Genomic DNA, 18,517 nt, shown 5'->3' with positions numbered 1-18,517 from the left:
ACCATAATCAAGTGGCATTTATCCCAGAAATGCAAAGATGGTTCAACATATGATTAAATGTCATACATCACATTAATAGAACGGACAGAAGCCGTATGATCACCTCAACAGATGCAGAGAAACTTTTGATAAAATTCAACATCCCTTCACAATAAAAGCTCTTAATAAATTAGGTATAGAAGGAAAGTATCCCAATATAATAAAGTCCATATAGGACAAACCCATAGCTAACATTTTACTAAACAAGGAAAAGCTGAACGTTTTTCCTCTAAGAACTGGAACAAAACAAGGATGTCTTCTCACCACTTTCATGCAACATAGTATTGGAAGTCCTAACTAGAGCAATTAGGCAACAAAAAGAAATAAAGGGCATCCAAACTGGAAAGGAGGAAGTCAAATTTTCCCTGTTTGCAGATGACATAATATATTATATAGAGAAACGTAAAGACTACAAAAATGCTTAGAATTGATAAACAAATTCAGTAAAGTTGCAGGATACAAAATTAATAAGCAAATACCAGTAGCATTTCTAAACCCAAAAACAAAACTAGCTAAAAAAATCAAGAAGGCAATCCCATTTACAATAACTATAAAAATGAAATAAAATTTCCAGGAATAAATTTAACCAGGAAGGTGAGAAACTTCTGCAAAGAAAACCACAAAACTCTGATGAAATAAATTGAAGAACATACATACAAATGGAAAGATATCCCATGCTCATGGATTGGAAAAATTAATATTGTTAAAATGACAATATTACCCAAAGCAATCTACAGATTAATGCAATCCCTGTCAAAATATCAATGAAGTTCTTTACAGAAATAGAAAAGAAATTCTAAAATTTGTATGGAACCACAAAAGACCACCACCCCATGCCCAATAACCAAAGCAATCCTGATTAAAAAGAGCAAAGCTGAAGTTATTACACTACAAGATGTCAAAATACATCACAAAGCTGTAGTAAGAAAAAATAGCATGATACTGGCATAAAAACAGAGACCAATGGAACAGAATAGAGAACCCAGGAAATAATCTACATATCTATAGCCAACGGATTTTCGACTAAGTTTTCAACAACACTTGTTAGGGATAAAAACAACCTTTTCAATAAATGGTGCTGGGAAAACTGAATATCCATATGCAAAAGAATGAAACTAGAGTCCTACCTCTCATTTTATATAAAAATCATCTCAAAATGAATGAAAGAGCTAAATGTAAGACAGAAAACGATAAAACTACAGAAGAAAACATAAGGGAATCACTTCAGAACATTGGTCTGGGAAATATTTTATACATAAGACCTCAAAGGCACAGGCAATGAAAGCAAAAATAAACAAATGGGATTGTATAAAACTGAAAAGCTTCTGTACTGCATCAAAAGAGTGAAAAGACAACCTACAGAATGAGACTAAAATATTTGTTGAGTCTTCATCCAACAGTATCCAGAATATATAAGGAACTCAAACATCTCAACAGCAAAACAGCAAACAATTCAATTTAAAAATTGGCAAGTGATCTGAACAGACATTTATCTAAAGAAGACATACGAATGGTGAACAAACATATGAAAAAATGCTCGACATCACTAATCATCAGGGAAACGCAAATCAAAACTACAATGAGCTATCATCTCACCCCAGTTAGGATGGTTATTATCAAAAAGACAAAAAATAACAAAAGCTGAGAAGGATGCAGAGAAAAGAAAACTCTTATACATTGCTGGTGAGAATGTAAACTACCACAGCAACTATGGAGAACAGTATGGAGGCTCCCAAAACAACTATGAATAGAACTACTATATGATCCAGGAATCTCACTACTGAGAATTTATCCAAAGGAAAGGAAATCATGATATCAAAGAGATATCTGAACCTCATGTTTATTGCAGCACTATTCACAATAGTCAAGATACAGAATCAAACTAGGTGTCCAACAACAGATGAATGGATAAAGAAAATGTGGTGTATACACACTATGGAATACTATCCAGCCATAATAAAGAGTGAAATCTTGTCATTCATGGCAACATGAATGGAACTGGAAGATACTATGTTAGTGAAATAAGCCAGGGACAGAAAGTTAAACACCACACATTCTTGCTTATATGTGGAAGCTTAAAAAACTTGATCTTAGAGAAGTGAAAAGTAGGACAGAGGATACTAGAGGATAGGAAGGGTAGGAGGAAGGGTGGGATAGAGACAGATTTGTTAAAAGAGGTAAAATTACAGCTATTTTGGAGGAATAAGTTCTAGTGTTCTATATCACTGTAGGATGACTATAGTTGACAATGTATCTAGTTTCAAACAGCTGGAAGGAGGATATTGAAAGTTCTCAACACAAAGAAATGCTAAATGTTTGAAACAATAGATATGCTAATTACCTGATCTGATCACTATATATTATATGCATAGAAACATCACTATGTACCTCATGAAGATGTACAATTATTATTCATCTATTAAAATTAAAATTTTAAAGGACTTTCATGTTATAAACAACTTGTAAACTTAAATTAAATGGGCTAAACCTTGAAGACACAAAATACCAAATATCTCACAAGTATAAACTGACAATCAGAATATCCATATACCTACTAGATAAATTGAAACAATAATATATAACCTTTCAATAAAGAAAGGATTGGGATATTTTCATTGGTTCACTCTAGGAGCATTTAAAAAATGAGATGACAACAATACTCTACAATCTCTTTCAGAAAATAGAAGCAAGACAGCACTTTCTAATTCATTATATGGAGGCCGGTATAACACTTACATTAAAACTAGATAAAGACATTTCAAGAAAGAAAACCTATAGATCAATACCTATTATAAACATGGACACAAAAATGTTCAAGAAAATATTACCAAAATGAATCCAACCAAGTATATAAAGAATTATATAATACGAACAAATGGGATTTATTTCAGGTATGCAAGCCTAGTTTAACATTGAAAATCAATCAATGCAATTCACTACATCAGAGGAATAAAGAAGGAGAATCAAGTGATTATAACAATTGATGCAAAAAAGGTATAAAACACAACCTAACACTCATTCAAGTTAAAAAAAATTAACTCTCAGAAAGTAAAGAATAGGGACAACTTCCTAAACTTGGGAAAGAATGTCTAGAGAAATTCCACAGCTAATAACATCACACTTAATGGTGAGAGACTGGACCCTTTTCCCCTAGACTAAGAACAAGGCAAGCATGTCCTCTCCCACTGTTACTTGTAGTGTACTGGAAGTCTGACTAGAGCAAGAAGATGTGAAAAAGAAATAAAAGTTAGACAGAAACGAAGAAATAAAACTGTCTTTATTCTCATATGACGTTATAATCTACGTAGAAAATTCTAAAGAATCTGCCAAAAACTTCCAGGAAATAATAAGCAAAGATGGCAAAACTGCATTTAAAAAGGTTACTATAAAAAGTAAGTACATTCTTTGCTTTTTTGGTTTTGTTTCAATTTTGTTTTTGTTTTGAGACAGAGTTTTGTTCTATTATCCAAGCTAGAGTGCAGTGGCATGATCACAGCTCACTGTAGCTTTGACCTCCCTGGTTCAAGTGAGCCTCCCACCTTAGCCACACAAGTAGCTGGGACTACAGGTGCATGCCAACATGCATGGCTAATTTTTTGTATTTATTGTATAGATGGGATTTCACCATATTGCCCAGGCTGGTTTTGAACTATGGGGCTCAAGTAATATACCTGCCTCAGTCTCCGAAAGTGTTGGGATTACAGGTGTGAGCCACTACACCTGGCCAAAAAGTAAGTACATTCTTATATACCAGCAATAAAGAACTGAAATTTGAAATTAAAAATCACACAATAGCACAATTAGATTAAGTACTTAGGCATAAATCTGACAAAATATATAGAAAAGAAGCTATAGGTAGAAACTACTAAATAATGATTAAAGAAATCTAAGAGGTAAATAAATGAAGGAGTATTACATATTCAATATTATTAATTGAATTGACTCAATATTATTAAGCTGTCAATGCTTTCTAACTTGATGTATAGATTCAACATAATTTCAGTAAAAATCCTAGCAGGCTAGTTTCAACAAACTGAATAAAGATTGTATGTGAAGAAAATAGATCTTTGCAATGTGAATAAGTGAAACAACTGTAGTGATGAAATAATGACATACATTTGCCAAAACCCACAAATTTTTTGTTTTAAAATTAATATTATTTTAATTGAAAAAGTAATAATATACATTTATGAAGTTCAATATGATGTTTACATATGTGTATACACACACACACACATACAATGTGGAGTGATTAAAACAGGCAAATTAACATCTCATGTCATTTTTTGTAGGATGAAATATTTGAAATTTACCCCTCTAGCTATTTTGAGATGTGCAGTATGTTATTACTATGGTCACCCTGCTGTGAAACAGATCTCAAGACTTATTCCTCCTGTCTAATTGACCCTTTGACAAAGCTTGTACCATTTGTACCCTTTGACCCAGTCTCCAGTAACCATCATCCTATTCTCTATACCTTTGACCCAGTCTCTAGTAATTATCATTCTGTTCTCTATTTCCATGAAATTTGACTTTTTAAGATTTCACATGTAAGTGTGGTCATGTGGTATTCCTATACCTGCCTTTTTTCATTTACCATGATGTCCTCCATCATGTCTTTTGTATTAGTCCATTCTTATCCTGCTTTGGAGAAATATCCAAGACTGAGAAATTCATAAAGAAAAGGGGTTTAATTGACTCACAGTTCTGCATGGCTGGGGAGGCCTCAGGAAACTTACAATCATGGTGTAACGCAACTTTTCACAGAGTAGCAGGAGAGAGAATGAGTGCAAGCAGAGGAAATGCCAGATGCTTATAAAACCATCAGATCTCATGAGAACTCACTCACTGTTATGAGAACAGTATGGGAGAAACTGCCCCCACGATCCAATCACTTCCCACTGAGTACCTCCCACAATACGTGGGGATTATGGGAACTACAATTCAAGATGAGATTTGGGTAGGGACACAACCAAACCATATAATTCCACCCCTGGTTCCTTCCAAATCTCAGGTCCTCATATTTCAAAACACGATCATGTCTTCCCAAAAATCCCCCAAATTCTAAACTCATTCCAGCATTAATGCAAAAGTACAAGTCCAAAGTCTCATCTGAGACAAGACAAGTCCCTTCCACCTGTGAGCTGGTAAAAATCAAACACAAGTTAGTTCCTTCCAAGATACAATGGGAGTATAGGCATTGGGTAAATACACCTATTCTAAGTGGGAAAAAATGGCCAAAACAAAGGGGCTACAGGCCCCATGCAAGCCCAGAATCCAATAGGGCAGTCATTAAACTTTTAAGTTCCAAGATGTTCTCCTTTGACTCCATGTCTCACATCCACGTCACATTGATGCAAGAAGAGGGCTACCATGGCCTTGGGAAGCTCTGCCCCTGTGGCTTTGCAGGGTACAGCCCCTCCTCCTGGCTGCTTTCACAGGCTAGCATTGAGTGCCGGTGGCTTTTCCAAGCACACAGTACAAGCTGTCAGTGGATCTATCATTCTCAGGTCTGGAGGACAGTGGCCTGCTTCTGACAGCCCCACTAGGCAGTGCCCCAGTGGGGACTCTGTATTGGGGCTCCAACCCCATATTTCCCTTCCACACTGCCCAGGCAGAGATTCTCCATGAGGGCTTCACCCCTACAGCTAATTTCTGCCTGGACATCCAGGCGTTTCCATACACCCTCTGAAATCTAGGCAGAGGTTCCCAAACCTTAATTTTTGACTTCTGTGAACTCACAGGCTCAACACCACATGGAAGCCACCAAGGCTTGGTGCTTGCATCCTCTGAGGCAATGGCCTGAGTTGTACCTTGACCTTTTTTAACCACAGCTGGAGCTGAAGCAGTTGGGATGCAGGGCACCATGTTCCAAGGCTGCATAGACCAGGGGGGCCCTGGGACCAGTCCAGGAAACCATTTTTCCCTCCTAGGCCTCTGGGCCTGTAATGTAAGGGGCTGCTGTGAAGGTCTCTGTCATGCCCTGGAGACATTTCCCCGATTGTCTTGATGATTAACTTTCACCTTCTTGTCACTTGTGCAAATTTCTGTAGAGGTCTTGAATTTCTCCCCATAAAATGGGTTTTTCTTTTCTGCTGCATCATCAGGCTGCAAAATTTCCAAACTTTTATTCTCTGTCACCTCTTGAATGCTTTGCTGCTTAAAAATTTCTTCCACCAGATACCCTAAATCAACTCTCTCAAGTTTAACACTCCACAAATCTCTAGGGCAGGGTCAAAATGCCTCCAGTCTCTTTGTGAAACATAGCAAGAGGGACCTTTACTCTAGTTCCCAACAAGGTCCTCATCTTTATCTGAGACCACCTCAGCCTGGACTTAATCGTTCATATCACTGTCAGTAGTTTGATTAAAGCCATTCAACAAGTCCCTAGAAAGTTCCAAACTTTCCCACGTTTTTGTGTCTTCTCAGCCCTCCAAACTGTTCCAACCTCTGCCTGTTACCCAGTTCCAAAATCACTTCCACATTTTCAGGTATCTTTATAGCAGCAACCCACTTTCTGTGGTAACAATTTACTGTATTAGTCCTTTCTTTTGCTGCTATGAAGAAATATCTGAGACTGGGTAATTCATAAAAAAAAAAAAAAAGGGGTTTAATTGACTCACAGCTCTGCATGGCTGGGGGTTCTCAGGAAACTTGCAATCAGAGACACCTCTTCACAGGGCAGAGAGAGTGAATGAGTGCAAGCAGGGGAAATGTTAGATGCTTATAAAACCATCAGATCTCATGAGACTCACTCACTATCTTGAGAAGAGCATCCGGGAAGCATCAACTCCCATGATCCAATCACTTCCCACTGATTCCCTTCCATGACAAATGGGGATTATGAAAACTACAATTCAAGATGTGAGTTGGTTGGGGACTCAGCCACACCATATTATCTTTATTTCTTAGAGCAGTTTTAGGTTCACAATCAAATAGTCCAGAAGATACAAAGATTTAGCATATATCCCCTGCCCATACAAATTCAGAGCTTCACCCATTCACAACACCAAACAGAGAAGTATATTTTTTGCAACCAATGAATCTACATTGGCATGCCATTATTATCCAAAGTTCATAGTTTACATTAGGGTTCATTCTTAGTGTTGTACATTTTATGGATTTTGAACAACGTATTATGACATTTATCTACCATTATTATATCATACAGATTAGTTTTGATCTTAGTGTTTTACATTTTATGGATTTTGAACAATGTATTATGACATTTAGCTACCATTATTGTATCATACAGGTTAGTTTCACTACCCTGAAAATCCTCTATTCTAAGCGTATTCATTCTTCCTTCCCCACTAACAGCCAATAATCTTTTTACTGTCCTCATAGTTGTGCCTAAAGTATGCCATCTAGCAGGAATCATACAATACGTAGCCTTTTCAGATAGGCTTTTTTCACTCGGTAACATGCATCTAAATTTCCTACATGTCTTTTCATGGCTTGACAACTCATTTCTTTTTAGCATTGAATATTCCATTGTCTTGATAGGCCACAGTTTGTTTACTATCCGCCTACTAAAAGACATATTAATTGCTTCCTAGTGTGAACCCCAAATATCTGAGACGGGTCTCAGTCAACCTAGGAAGTTTTTTTTTGCCAAAGTTAAGGATGTGCACCATGACAGAGCCTCAGGAGGTCCTGACAACATGTGCCCAAGATGGTTGGGGAACAGCTTGGTTTTATACATTTTAGGGAGACACGAGACATCAATCAATATAAGACGGTACATTGGTTCAGTCTGAAATATGGGACAACTTTAAGCTGGGAGGGAGGCTTCCAGGTTATAGGTAGCTAAGAGACAAACAGTTGCATTCTTTTGAGTTTCTCATTGGTCTTTCCAAAGGAAGCAATCAGATATGCGTCTATCTCAGTGAATACAGATGGTTGACTCTGAATAGAATGGGAGGCAGGTTCCCTAAGCAGTTCCCAGTTTGACTTTTCCCTTTAGCTTAGTGATTTGGGGATCCCAAGATTTATTTTCCTTTCACACTAGTTTGGACAATTGGTAATAAAGCTACTATAAATATCTGTGTGTTAGTCCTTTCTCTCACTGCTATAAAGAAATACCTGAAACTGGATAATTTATAAAGAAAAAAGGTTTAATTGGCTCACAATTATGCAGGCTCTATAGGCCTCTGCTTCTGGGAAGGCCTCAGGAAACTTACAATCATGGTAGAAGGTGAAGGAGGAGCTGGCATGTCTTACGTGACTGCAGCAGAAGGAAGAGAGAGAGAAGGGGAAGCTGTTACACACTTTTATACAACCAGACCTCATGAGAACTCACTCTCTATCATGAGAACAGAAAGGGGGAAGTTTGCTACCATCATCTAATCACCACCAGGTTCCTCCTCCAACATTGGGGATTACCATTCAACATAAGACTTGGGTGGGGACACAAATCCAAACCACATCAATCTGTGTGCAGGTTTCTAAATGGGCATATACTTTCAATTCATTTGGGTAAATACTAATGAGTTCAGTAGATGAATTGTATGGTAAAAGTAGGTTTAGTTTTGGGAGAAACTGCCAAACTCTCTCCCAAAGTGGCCATGCCATTTTGTATTTCCACAAGCAATGAATGAGAGTTCCTGTTGTTCCACATCTTCACCAGTATGTGGTATTCTCAGTGTTCTGGATTTTAAACATTCGAATAGGCGTGTAGTGTTATCTCATTGTTTTTTTAAATTTTAACTTACCTGATGACATATAATGTTGAACATCTTTCATATGCTTATTTGTCATTTGTATATCTGCTTTGGTTATGTATCTGTTAAACACTCTGGCCCATTTTACAACCAGGTTTTTTCTCATTGTTAATTTTAAGAGTTCTTTGTATAGTTTCGGTAACAGTACTTTATCAGATATGTCTTTTGCCAACATATTCTTACTCTGTGGCTTGACTTCTCATTCTCTTGGCAGTGTTTTGTGCAAAGTCTCATGTATTGAAATTTCAATGAAGTTCAGCTTATACACACACACTATATATATATATATATAAAGAGATATCCTTTTGGTTATACACACACACACATATATATAGATAGATAGATGATTGATTAATAGATAAGAGAGAAAGAATTATTGTTATTAACAATCGGCTGTTGTTGTCTTGGAGGTTAACAAGTCCCAGGATGGCAAGTTGGAGAGCCGATGTTCCAGTTCCAGACTCAATCTCAAGGATTCCAAAGATTTGATGGTGTAGCTTCAATCCAAAACACTACAGGCTTGAGACCCAGAACGAGGAGATATTTTAGATAAAGTCTGAGGGCAGTATAAAAACAAAAATCCAATGTTCCAGTTCGAAGATAGTCACGCAAGAAGATTATCCACTTACTCAGTCTTTGTATTATATTTATGCCTTCAACTGACTAAACAGGCCTGCCCACGTTAGGAAGGGTAACCTGCTTTACCCAGTCTAACAATTCAGATTCAGATTTTAATCTCATACAGAAGCATCCAAAGGGACATATCCAGAATAGTGTTTGAGCAAATATCTGGGCACCCTGTGGCCCAGTCATGTTGACAGTATTTTGTTGCCCATTGGCATCATTTTGTTGGTAAGGCAAAAAAAAGCAGAGAGCCTGTGATTTGTGAGCCACTCTACAGTGATCTTTGTTGGCTTGGTTGAATTGATGTTTAAAAGAATTATTCACACAGCCTTGTGTCATAATGAGAACTCCAACCCACCTGAATAGGCCCCTGGTCCCTTCTCCCACAATATGTCCTGCAAATGGCAGCCCCAGAGGATGCTCATCTCATTAAAAATGAGCACCAGTTGGAAAGGAACCATTCCAGGATCCACAAAAGATCTATGCATTTAAAACTGAAAGGAGTGAGACAAAAAAAGGCACTTAAAGAATGTTCAACAGAAAAAAGGCACGATAAAATATTAGCAAAAAAATTTCAATGAAATGATCACCTCCATAAAATAAGAGAACTGAGGGACAATATGTTGAAACAATAAAGAACAATAGAAACGAAGACCAACTGAAAGCAGCGCAAAGAGGAAAGAAAGATATTGCTGAAGGCACAGTAATTGACACATAGGAAAAGATGGAGAAAAGCAAACAGAAAAAAAGGGATCACAGAGTGGTAAAAGAATAAAGAGAAGAAAATAGATTTGGAAGGCAAAGTAGAGACAACACAAACTTAATTGGAAGATAATACATGTGTATTGTTTAATATGTATATAATTTTAAAATATTTTATATATGTATGCAAATTTAATATATAAAACACACAGACAAACCTCTCTCTCTCTTTAGCTATAATTCACCTATATGTACCTTTCAAGGGGGCTTACTCTTTACATATAAAACTCCCCCTCCTCTCTCACCCTCTGTCTTCTCTCTCATACACACACACACACACACACACACAAATACACACATCTCACATATTCCCCAGAAAAAGCTCAGAAACGTATCCAAGCAAAGTTACCAGAAGGATACACAGGGGCTTGGTAACAGTGCTTACTTCCACATAAAATGTTTGTGTGCCTGAGGAATGGCTTTAGTATGTATTTTCTCCTTAAACATTTATTACATATTCAATTTATAAACAGAGAAATAAGTGTGTAAATAATTTTCGGTATTTTTTTTTCATGTTAATTTATTTATTTTTTTGAGACAGAATCTCGCTCTGTCACCCAGGCTAGAGTGCAGCGGTGCAATCTCAGCTCACTGCAACCTCTGCCTCCCAGGTTCAAGGGATCCTCCCACCTCAGCCTCCAGAGTGGTAGCTGGGATTACAGACTTACACCACCACACTGGCTAATTTTTTGTATTTTTAGTGGAGATGGGTTTCACCATGTTGGCCAGGCTGGTCTCAAACTCCTGACTTCAGGTGATTCACCCGCCTCAGCCTCTGAAAGTGCTGGGATTACAGATGTGAGCCACGGCACCCGGCCAATTTTCAATATTTAAATAGGCATTCTATTACATCCACATCTGGAAAGTCTAAATATATGAGAGTCTTATTAAGCTTCAAGTTTTAATGATCAGTTTGCAGGAAATATAGAGGACACAGTAGCATCTTAAATGAAACACTGTGAGTAAGCAATGAAGAAACCCCAAAGACTGAAATACTACTCAGGACAATTAATCTGGTCTCATCAACAAATGAATTGTAAACCATAAGGCAATAAATAAACAAGGACATTGGAGAATTGAATAGACATATTGATGTTAATAGATACATAAATTGGCTGGGTGTGGTGGCTCGTGCCTGTAATCCCAGCACTTTTGGAGGCTGAGGCGGGTGGATCACTTGAGATCAGGAGTTCGAGACCAGCCTGGCCAACATGGCAAAACCCCATCTCTACTAAAAATACAAAAAATTAGCTGTGCTTGGTGGCGAGCGCCTGTAATCTCAGCTACCCAGGAGGCTGAGGTGAGAGAATCTCTTGAACCTGGGAGGTGAAGGTTGCAGTGAGCCCGAATCGCACCACTGCACTCCAGCCTGGGTGACACAGCAAGACTCTGTCTCAAAAAAAAAAAAAAAAAAAAACAAAACCCTTCCCCACTGTCCCCTCTACATCCCCTCTCTGTGCTCTTTTCTTCCTAGTCAAGCATTACTTTCTTTCTAGCTCAGTGATGCCACTAGAGGCGATGTCTTCTATCTCCTTTTGTGTTATTTGTCATCTTTATTAGAGTCAACTCCTTGAGGGCGAAGACTTAATAAATACATAAACTTTTAAAATACAAAATAATATTTCAGTTATATTTTTAAAAGACCTATCATTTAGAGATTAATATTGCATTAATATTGAATTAAATCCCAAATATTTTGGGGATTTAAAAAAATTTAACATTGATAAGGGAATTGGGTGGAAATATACAAGAAATAAGACTCGCCATAAGGTAATCATCATGGAAACAGGTAATAGGTATATACAGGCCCATTGTGTTGTTCTGCTACTCTACATGTTTGAAATTCCACATAGAAGGAAAAATAATTACAAGGAAAACGGTAATATTTCTGTTAAGGAATTTGCAATACAGTGCGTGTGATCTCCAATATCTCTGCTGGAAGAAAGTCAGACTGGGAAGAGGAAAGCTCTCGGAGCATGTTGATAAAGAGCCTAGCATGCAGAACCTTTGCTAGAGACAGTGACTAACTCCAACTTCATGAACTGAGAATGTTCTTATTGTGCTGAGATCTCGAGTCAAAGCTGGAGGCAGGAACATTTTCCCTGACTAAAGGAGGTGAAAAATGCAATCTCGGCATTTCATAACTTTTCTAATCCAGGTGTGATCTCACTATTTGTAAAGCCCAGCCCTTCCCAACCTGCAAGCTCACCTTCCAGGACTGGGCCCAGCCCATGCTCTCCATATATAAGCTGCTGCCCGGAGCCTGATTCTTAGTCCTGCTTCTCTTCCCTCTCACCTCCAGCCTCTCACGCTCTCCACAGCCCTCTCATCTCCTGGAACCATGGCCAGCACATCCACCACCATCAGGAGCCACAGCAGCAGCCGCAGGGGCTTCAGTGCCGGCTCAGCCAGGCTCCCTGGGGTCAGCCGCTCTGGCTTCAGCAGCGTCTCCGTGTCCCGCTCCAGGGGCAGTGGTGGCCTGGGTGGCGCATGTGGAGGAGCTGGCTTTGGCAGCCGCAGCCTGTATGGCCTGGGGGGCTCCAAGAGGATCTCCATTGGAGGGGGCAGCTGTGCCATCAGTGGCGGCTATGGCAGCAGAGCCGGAGGCAGCTATGGCTTTGGTGGCGCCGGGAGTGGATTTGGTTTCGGTGGTGGAGCCGGCATTGGCTTTGGCCTGGGTGGTGGAGCCGGCCTTGCTGGTGGCTTTGGGGGCCCTGGCTTCCCTGTGTGCCCCCCTGGAGGCATCCAAGAGGTCACCGTCAACCAGAGTCTCCTGACTCCCCTCAACCTGCAAATCGACCCCGCCATCCAGCGGGTGCGGGCCGAGGAGCGCGAGCAGATCAAGACCCTCAACAACAAGTTCGCCTCCTTCATCGACAAGGTGAGCCAGGGTCATGCCCTCCATGGGGCACTTCAGGGTCCCCAGACCAGAGGAACAACACATTCCTGCCAGGGAGACCTCGGAGGGAGGGAGAAGGGGATTCAGCCCAGCTCTGCAGAGAGTGCACGTGGCTTCCGGCGCACAGCGGGCAGCAGGGACGGGCATCACTCCCACACGGGATCTCCGGATTGGTTCTCACTCCTGCCTAGGGAAAGCCACAACTTTTCACAACCCTGAAGCACAGATGAGGCCATCAGAGAGTGGAGTAGGTTAACTCTTCCCTCTAAAGTGTCTAAGAGATTACAAAGCAAATGCCAGGAGTATATGGGCTGGTAAATTACACTATGCGTTCTGAGTAAGAGGAAAAAAATTTAGAAAGAAAAGAAAAAGATAATCTGGCTGGATTAAGAAAAAATGGGCATAGAAACAACTATAAAACACAGAGAAATGCTAATTAATTTTAAAAACAGAGAATGATCATAACATCAGAATATTTGAGGGGAGAAACCACACTAAATGGGAAAGTAGACTGGAATCTAATCATAAGGCAACATCTAATATCCCTCTTAACTGAGGTCCTATCAGTAATAAAAACTGTACAACACATCAGGTAAATAATATTTTTAAACTAGATTTGTGACTGTGCTTGGAAAAAGAAAACGAAGAAATGTTGAAACTCACTGATACCAACAATAGCTTACAGCGTGAGAACACACATCTCAATGGTCCGTGGGACAATTTCTCTAGTGAGATTGGTGGGGTGCAAAGGAGAAGGGATTGGGGGAGGCGAGCCCAGCCTGAGCCTCTCTACTTGCACTGTAGTAGCCCAGCACCATGGGGACCTCCTGAACCTGCCAGGAAACCAGATATCAGACACTTTTTCTTCCTTCCTTGGCCTGGAAAATGACCATCTTGCTTCCCCTCCAGGTGCGGTTCCTGGAGCAGCAGAACAAGGTTCTGGACACCAAGTGGACCCTGCTGCAGGAGCAGGGCACCAAGACCGTGAGGCAGAACCTGGAGCCGTTGTTCGAGCAGTACATCAACAACCTCAGGAGGCAGCTGGACAGCATCGTCGGGGAACGGGGCCGCCTGGACTCGGAGCTCAGAGGCATGCAGGACCTGGTGGAGGACTTCAAGAACAAGTGAGTTAAATAGGAGAAATGGACTCAATTTCCTGCAGCACACGCTTCAAGACTATTGGGTGACCAGGGCCAGATGGGGGTAAGATTCCTAACAACCCATGTCCATGGAAACGGAAAGCACAAATTAGTCCCTAGGAGCAAACCTGCAAGAACCACAAATGGTTATGAGAGGATGGCGAGATTAAAGAAGTGACAAATTTAGGAGAAGCAAAAATCATCCCTTAGGCGCTCTGTGGCAGGAAAGCTCAATTAGAATATATTCCATTTGGGAAAATGTTGGATCCCAGGCTGCTTTTCTGTTTCATCCTACCCACTGGCTCTAATATATCCCATGCCTTCCTTCCTGCAGATATGAGGATGAAATCAACAAGCGCACAGCAGCAGAGAATGAATTTGTGACTCTGAAGAAGGTGAGCAGATGAAGCCGTGAGGTTCAAATTCACTTAGAAGGACAGAAGTGGCTCTGTGTCGTCACTCACCTGGGAGAGGGGAATCGGTAGGGGGACTAGAAGGTGGGTAGATTGGGAGGCTGCGCTCAGGTAACTCCAGGTTGTTGGCTCTTTCCCCAGGACGTGGATGCTGCCTACATGAACAAGGTTGAACTGCAAGCCAAGGCAGACACTCTCACAGACGAGATCAACTTCCTGAGAGCCTTGTATGAAGCAGTAAGCGTCTCCACCATCCTTCTGTTTACTCTGATGGGGTCTGCAAAGGGGAGAAGATGTATAGGGCTGGGTATCTCTGTAAATGTCAGAAGTGAAGTTGATCTTATGACCTTCTGTTCTGCAGGAGCTGTCCCAGATGCAGACCCACATCTCAGACACATCCGTGGTGCTGTCCATGGACAACAACCGCAACCTGGACCTGGACAGCATCATCGCTGAGGTCAAGGCCCAATACGAGGAGATTGCTCAGAGGAGCCGGGCTGAGGCCGAGTCCTGGTACCAGAGCAAGGTGAGCAGGGTGTGGGTAGCCGCTGAGGAATCCCTGTGTCCAGCTCTGAATGCCAGAGAACTGCAGACTTCATTGGGGACATCCCCTTACAGGAAGCCAGGGTCCTCTCACAGGATGTGCACCTGCACTATTAGAGTAGACATTTGCGGAACTTACGCCCAAGTCAAGAAGGAAAAAGAACCCAACGCAGGAGGAAAACTACCATAGACAATGACATAGTCATCTCTGCACTTAGCTTCATCCTGATTGCTGACTTTTAGAAAATGGTACAGAACATTTGTACTCCCTAAGGAAATTAGGCAGATAGTGGTGCCACAATGAGGATGGTCTGTGACTCTAGTGTTTAGTATCCACCCACCACATAACATCAGCTTTTCCTCAAGTTCCTTGGGGAGAAGCCATTAGGTTCACTTCATGACATGCATGATACACAAGTGAAAGTCATCGTTAGCCAGGTAAGAACCTATAGACACTGTCTCTCTCTCCACCTCTGGACTGCAGTACGAGGAGCTGCAGGTCACAGCGGGCAGACATGGGGACGACCTGCGCAACACCAAGCAGGAGATTGCTGAGATCAACCGCATGATCCAGAGGCTAAGATCTGAGATCGACCACGTCAAGAAGCAGGTATGGTGAGGGGCAATGAAGTAGAGAAGGATCATTTTTTGCTAGACCCATTAGGCAGTCATTAGCTATTATTTGAGATAATTCTTGAAAAGTAAACCAACACTAGGGTGAGGAACATATATAGTTCTTGCCCTCATTGAGAACTCAATAGAGAAGTGAATCCCACCCAAGAGGATGAGCCTCTGAGGCATGAGCAAGGCCAGGTCTCAACAGTCAAGTAAAAAGTCATCACCTCACCTACAGATAGTCATAATTTTGTATATTTTAATGTGGCATCCAGATGTATTCCTCAAAATTTTTCTTGTTGTAGTTTTGAAAACAGCACTCAATACAAATCTGGGCCTTCATCTTCCATATGCCTTGTTTTTGGGTCCATTGTATTGTCTCCCATCAGATACAGAGCACATTCTCATGCAGGTCTTAATACAAGGGGCATAGGACTTTGTCACTTGACTCCCAGACTAGAAAAATATTGCCAAATGGAAAAACACTGGACAGGAAGAGTCAGAGCTCATTCTCTGTCAATTTTGGGTTACAGGACCCTTGTTCACTAAACAAGAGCGAGCCTCCTCTGGAGGAGCAGGCAATAAGTTCCTTCTCTTCCTTTCCCCTCCTAGTGTGCCAGCCTGCAGGCCGCCATTGCTGATGCTGAGCAGCGTGGGGAGATGGCACTCAAGGATGCCAAGAACAAGCTGGAAGGGCTGGAGGATGCCCTGCAGAAGGCCAAGCAGGACCTGGCCCGGCTGCTGAAGGAGTACCAGGAGTTGATGAACGTGAAACTGGCCCTGGACGTGGAGATCGCCACCTACCGCAAGCTGTTGGAGGGCGAGGAGTGCAGGTGGGTAACTGACGCGGCTTCCTCCAACAGTTGAGTCCATCTTCAAGGTGCCTTGCACTGAGCACAACTCTAGGGTGCACTGCCCATGGCCATAATTGCTTTTCTTGAGAGAAAACTAAAAGAGCTGTTTCCCATGGACTTTTTCACACACCGAGGCTGCCCACGCTGGTCCAGGGAAAGAAGGGCTCTCTGAGGTCTCACCCTTCCTGTGTTCCTCTCCACAGGCTGAATGGCGAAGGCGTTGGACAAGTCAACATCTGTAAGTACCTTTGCTTGCCTTCCTCCCCTGCCCTTGCACTCTTCTGACTGGGCTCAGGCCGACAGGATGAGCTCACCGTGGCTTCTTGTGTCCTTGTCCCCTCCCCACCACAGCTGTGGTACAATCCACCGTCTCCAGTGGCTATGGCGGTGCCAGCGGTGTCGGCAGTGGCTTAGGCCTGGGTGGAGGAAGCAGCTACTCCTATGGCAGTGGTCTTGGCGTTGGAGGTGGCTTCAGTTCCAGCAGCGGCAGAGCCATTGGGGGTGGCCTCAGCTCTGTTGGAGGCGGCAGTTCCACCATCAAGTACACCACCACCTCCTCCTCCAGCAGGAAGAGCTACAAGCACTGAATTGCTGCCACCAGCTCTCGGTCCCACAGTTCTCAGGCCCCTCTCTGGCTGCAGAGCCCTCTCCTCAGGCTGCCTGTCCTCTCCTGGCCTCCAGTCTCCCCTGCTCTCCCAGGTAGAGCTGGGGATGGATGCTTAGTGCCCCCACTTCTTTTCTCTGTCTATACCAGCCCCACCTGAGCACCCATTGCTCACCATCAGATCAACCTCTGATTTTACATCATGATGTAATCACCACTGGAGCTTCACTTTGTTACTAAATTATTAATTTCTTGCCTCCAGTGTTCTATCTCTGAGGCTGAGCATGATAAGAAAACGATCTCTGCTCCTTTTCATTACTGAAAACTGCCTGGGGCTTATATCAGAACAACTTCCACTTATTTTCCATTGGCCCCCAAACTCCCTACCTTAAAAGTATTGTGAACCCCCCCCGCAGTATCCATGGAAGCCCAAGTGACTAGTCGTATGATGTATACAGTCTGTCTCCCTGTGATGAATTCTCTGCTCTTTGCTCTTTGTAATTTCTAAATAAAGCAGGTTTTAAAGTAATGCATGGTACCAATATTTCTTCAGCTTTTTCAGTTGACAAATGCCTTTTTATTTTTAACTGATAATCCATATCCCCATGTGCTTAAACCTTCTCCTTTAGAGAGGTTCAATTAACAGCACTATGGTATCCTGATATTCAGGTCTCTTCTCAGATCAAATTCCTCCTAAATGTTTGGCAAGTGGAGTGGGAGGCATTTGGTCCACCATGATTGTCCACTCTCGTTTTACTGTACGTAGGAACTGCAGCCCAGTGCCTCTGACTTGGTCTCTAAGACTACTCCTCCTTATACACCGGCGCTTGGCCTAAATGCCCAGGTGGAGAAACATTTTTGGCCAAATAGAATAAAAGTCATTAGAGAAGAAAATAAGATACTTTATTTATACTTAGAATTGCCCCATGACTAAGAAAATTATTTGACAAGGTGTATCAACAGCAATCAATATGTGCCTACTTAGAACTGAAATTACACCTCTGGAAATGTATCCTGAGGAGAACGTGCCAATGCAGAAAGCTATACGCACATGGATATGCACCACAGTAATCTTCACAACAGGGAAATGGGACATTAAAGCTGATACAATTAAAATTCAAACAGCTGGGGGCGGTGGCTCACACCCGTAATCCCCACACTTTGGGAAGCTGAGGTGGGTGGATCACCTGAGGTCAGGAGTTTGAGACCAGCCTAGCCAACATGGTGAAATCCCATCTCTACTAAAAATATAAAAATTAGTTGAGCATGGTGGTGGGTGCCAATCCCAGCTACTCGGAAGGC

At 41.7% G+C, this 18,517-nt stretch overlaps 1 protein-coding gene across 1 annotated transcript; it reads left to right on the top strand.

Moving 5' to 3' along the window:
- Positions 1 to 12,206: 12,206 nt before the first annotated feature.
- Positions 12,207 to 18,009, top strand: LOC103239492 (keratin, type II cytoskeletal 6A-like). Its single transcript, XM_073021337.1, has 9 exons — positions 12,207 to 13,029; positions 13,957 to 14,171; positions 14,521 to 14,581; positions 14,741 to 14,836; positions 14,961 to 15,125; positions 15,627 to 15,752; positions 16,370 to 16,590; positions 16,815 to 16,849; positions 16,963 to 18,009. Exons 1-9 carry the CDS (start codon positions 12,490 to 12,492, stop codon positions 17,196 to 17,198), a joined length of 1,695 nt encoding a protein of 564 aa, XP_072877438.1. The 5' UTR covers positions 12,207 to 12,489; the 3' UTR covers positions 17,199 to 18,009.
- Positions 18,010 to 18,517: the final 508 nt, after the last annotated feature.

The sequence above is a fragment of the Chlorocebus sabaeus genome, chromosome 11 (genome assembly GCF_047675955.1).
Source record: "Chlorocebus sabaeus isolate Y175 chromosome 11, mChlSab1.0.hap1, whole genome shotgun sequence".
In the NCBI taxonomy this organism is placed as follows: Eukaryota; Metazoa; Chordata; class Mammalia; order Primates; family Cercopithecidae; genus Chlorocebus; species Chlorocebus sabaeus.
Note: the sequence above shows the minus strand (reverse complement) of the source record. Positions and strands in the feature narration are given on the sequence as shown.

Excerpts from the sequence above, each read along its gene's own strand:
- LOC103239492 (XM_073021337.1), top strand. The coding sequence starts at position 12,490 with ATGGCCAGCACATCCACCACCATCAGGAGCCACAGCAGCAGCCGCAGG. Across the intron at positions 13,030-13,956 it reads TCGCCTCCTTCATCGACAAG|GTGCGGTTCCTGGAGCAGCA; the intron begins GTGAGCCAGGGT and ends CTTCCCCTCCAG. Across the intron at positions 14,582-14,740 it reads AATTTGTGACTCTGAAGAAG|GACGTGGATGCTGCCTACAT; the intron begins GTGAGCAGATGA and ends CTCTTTCCCCAG.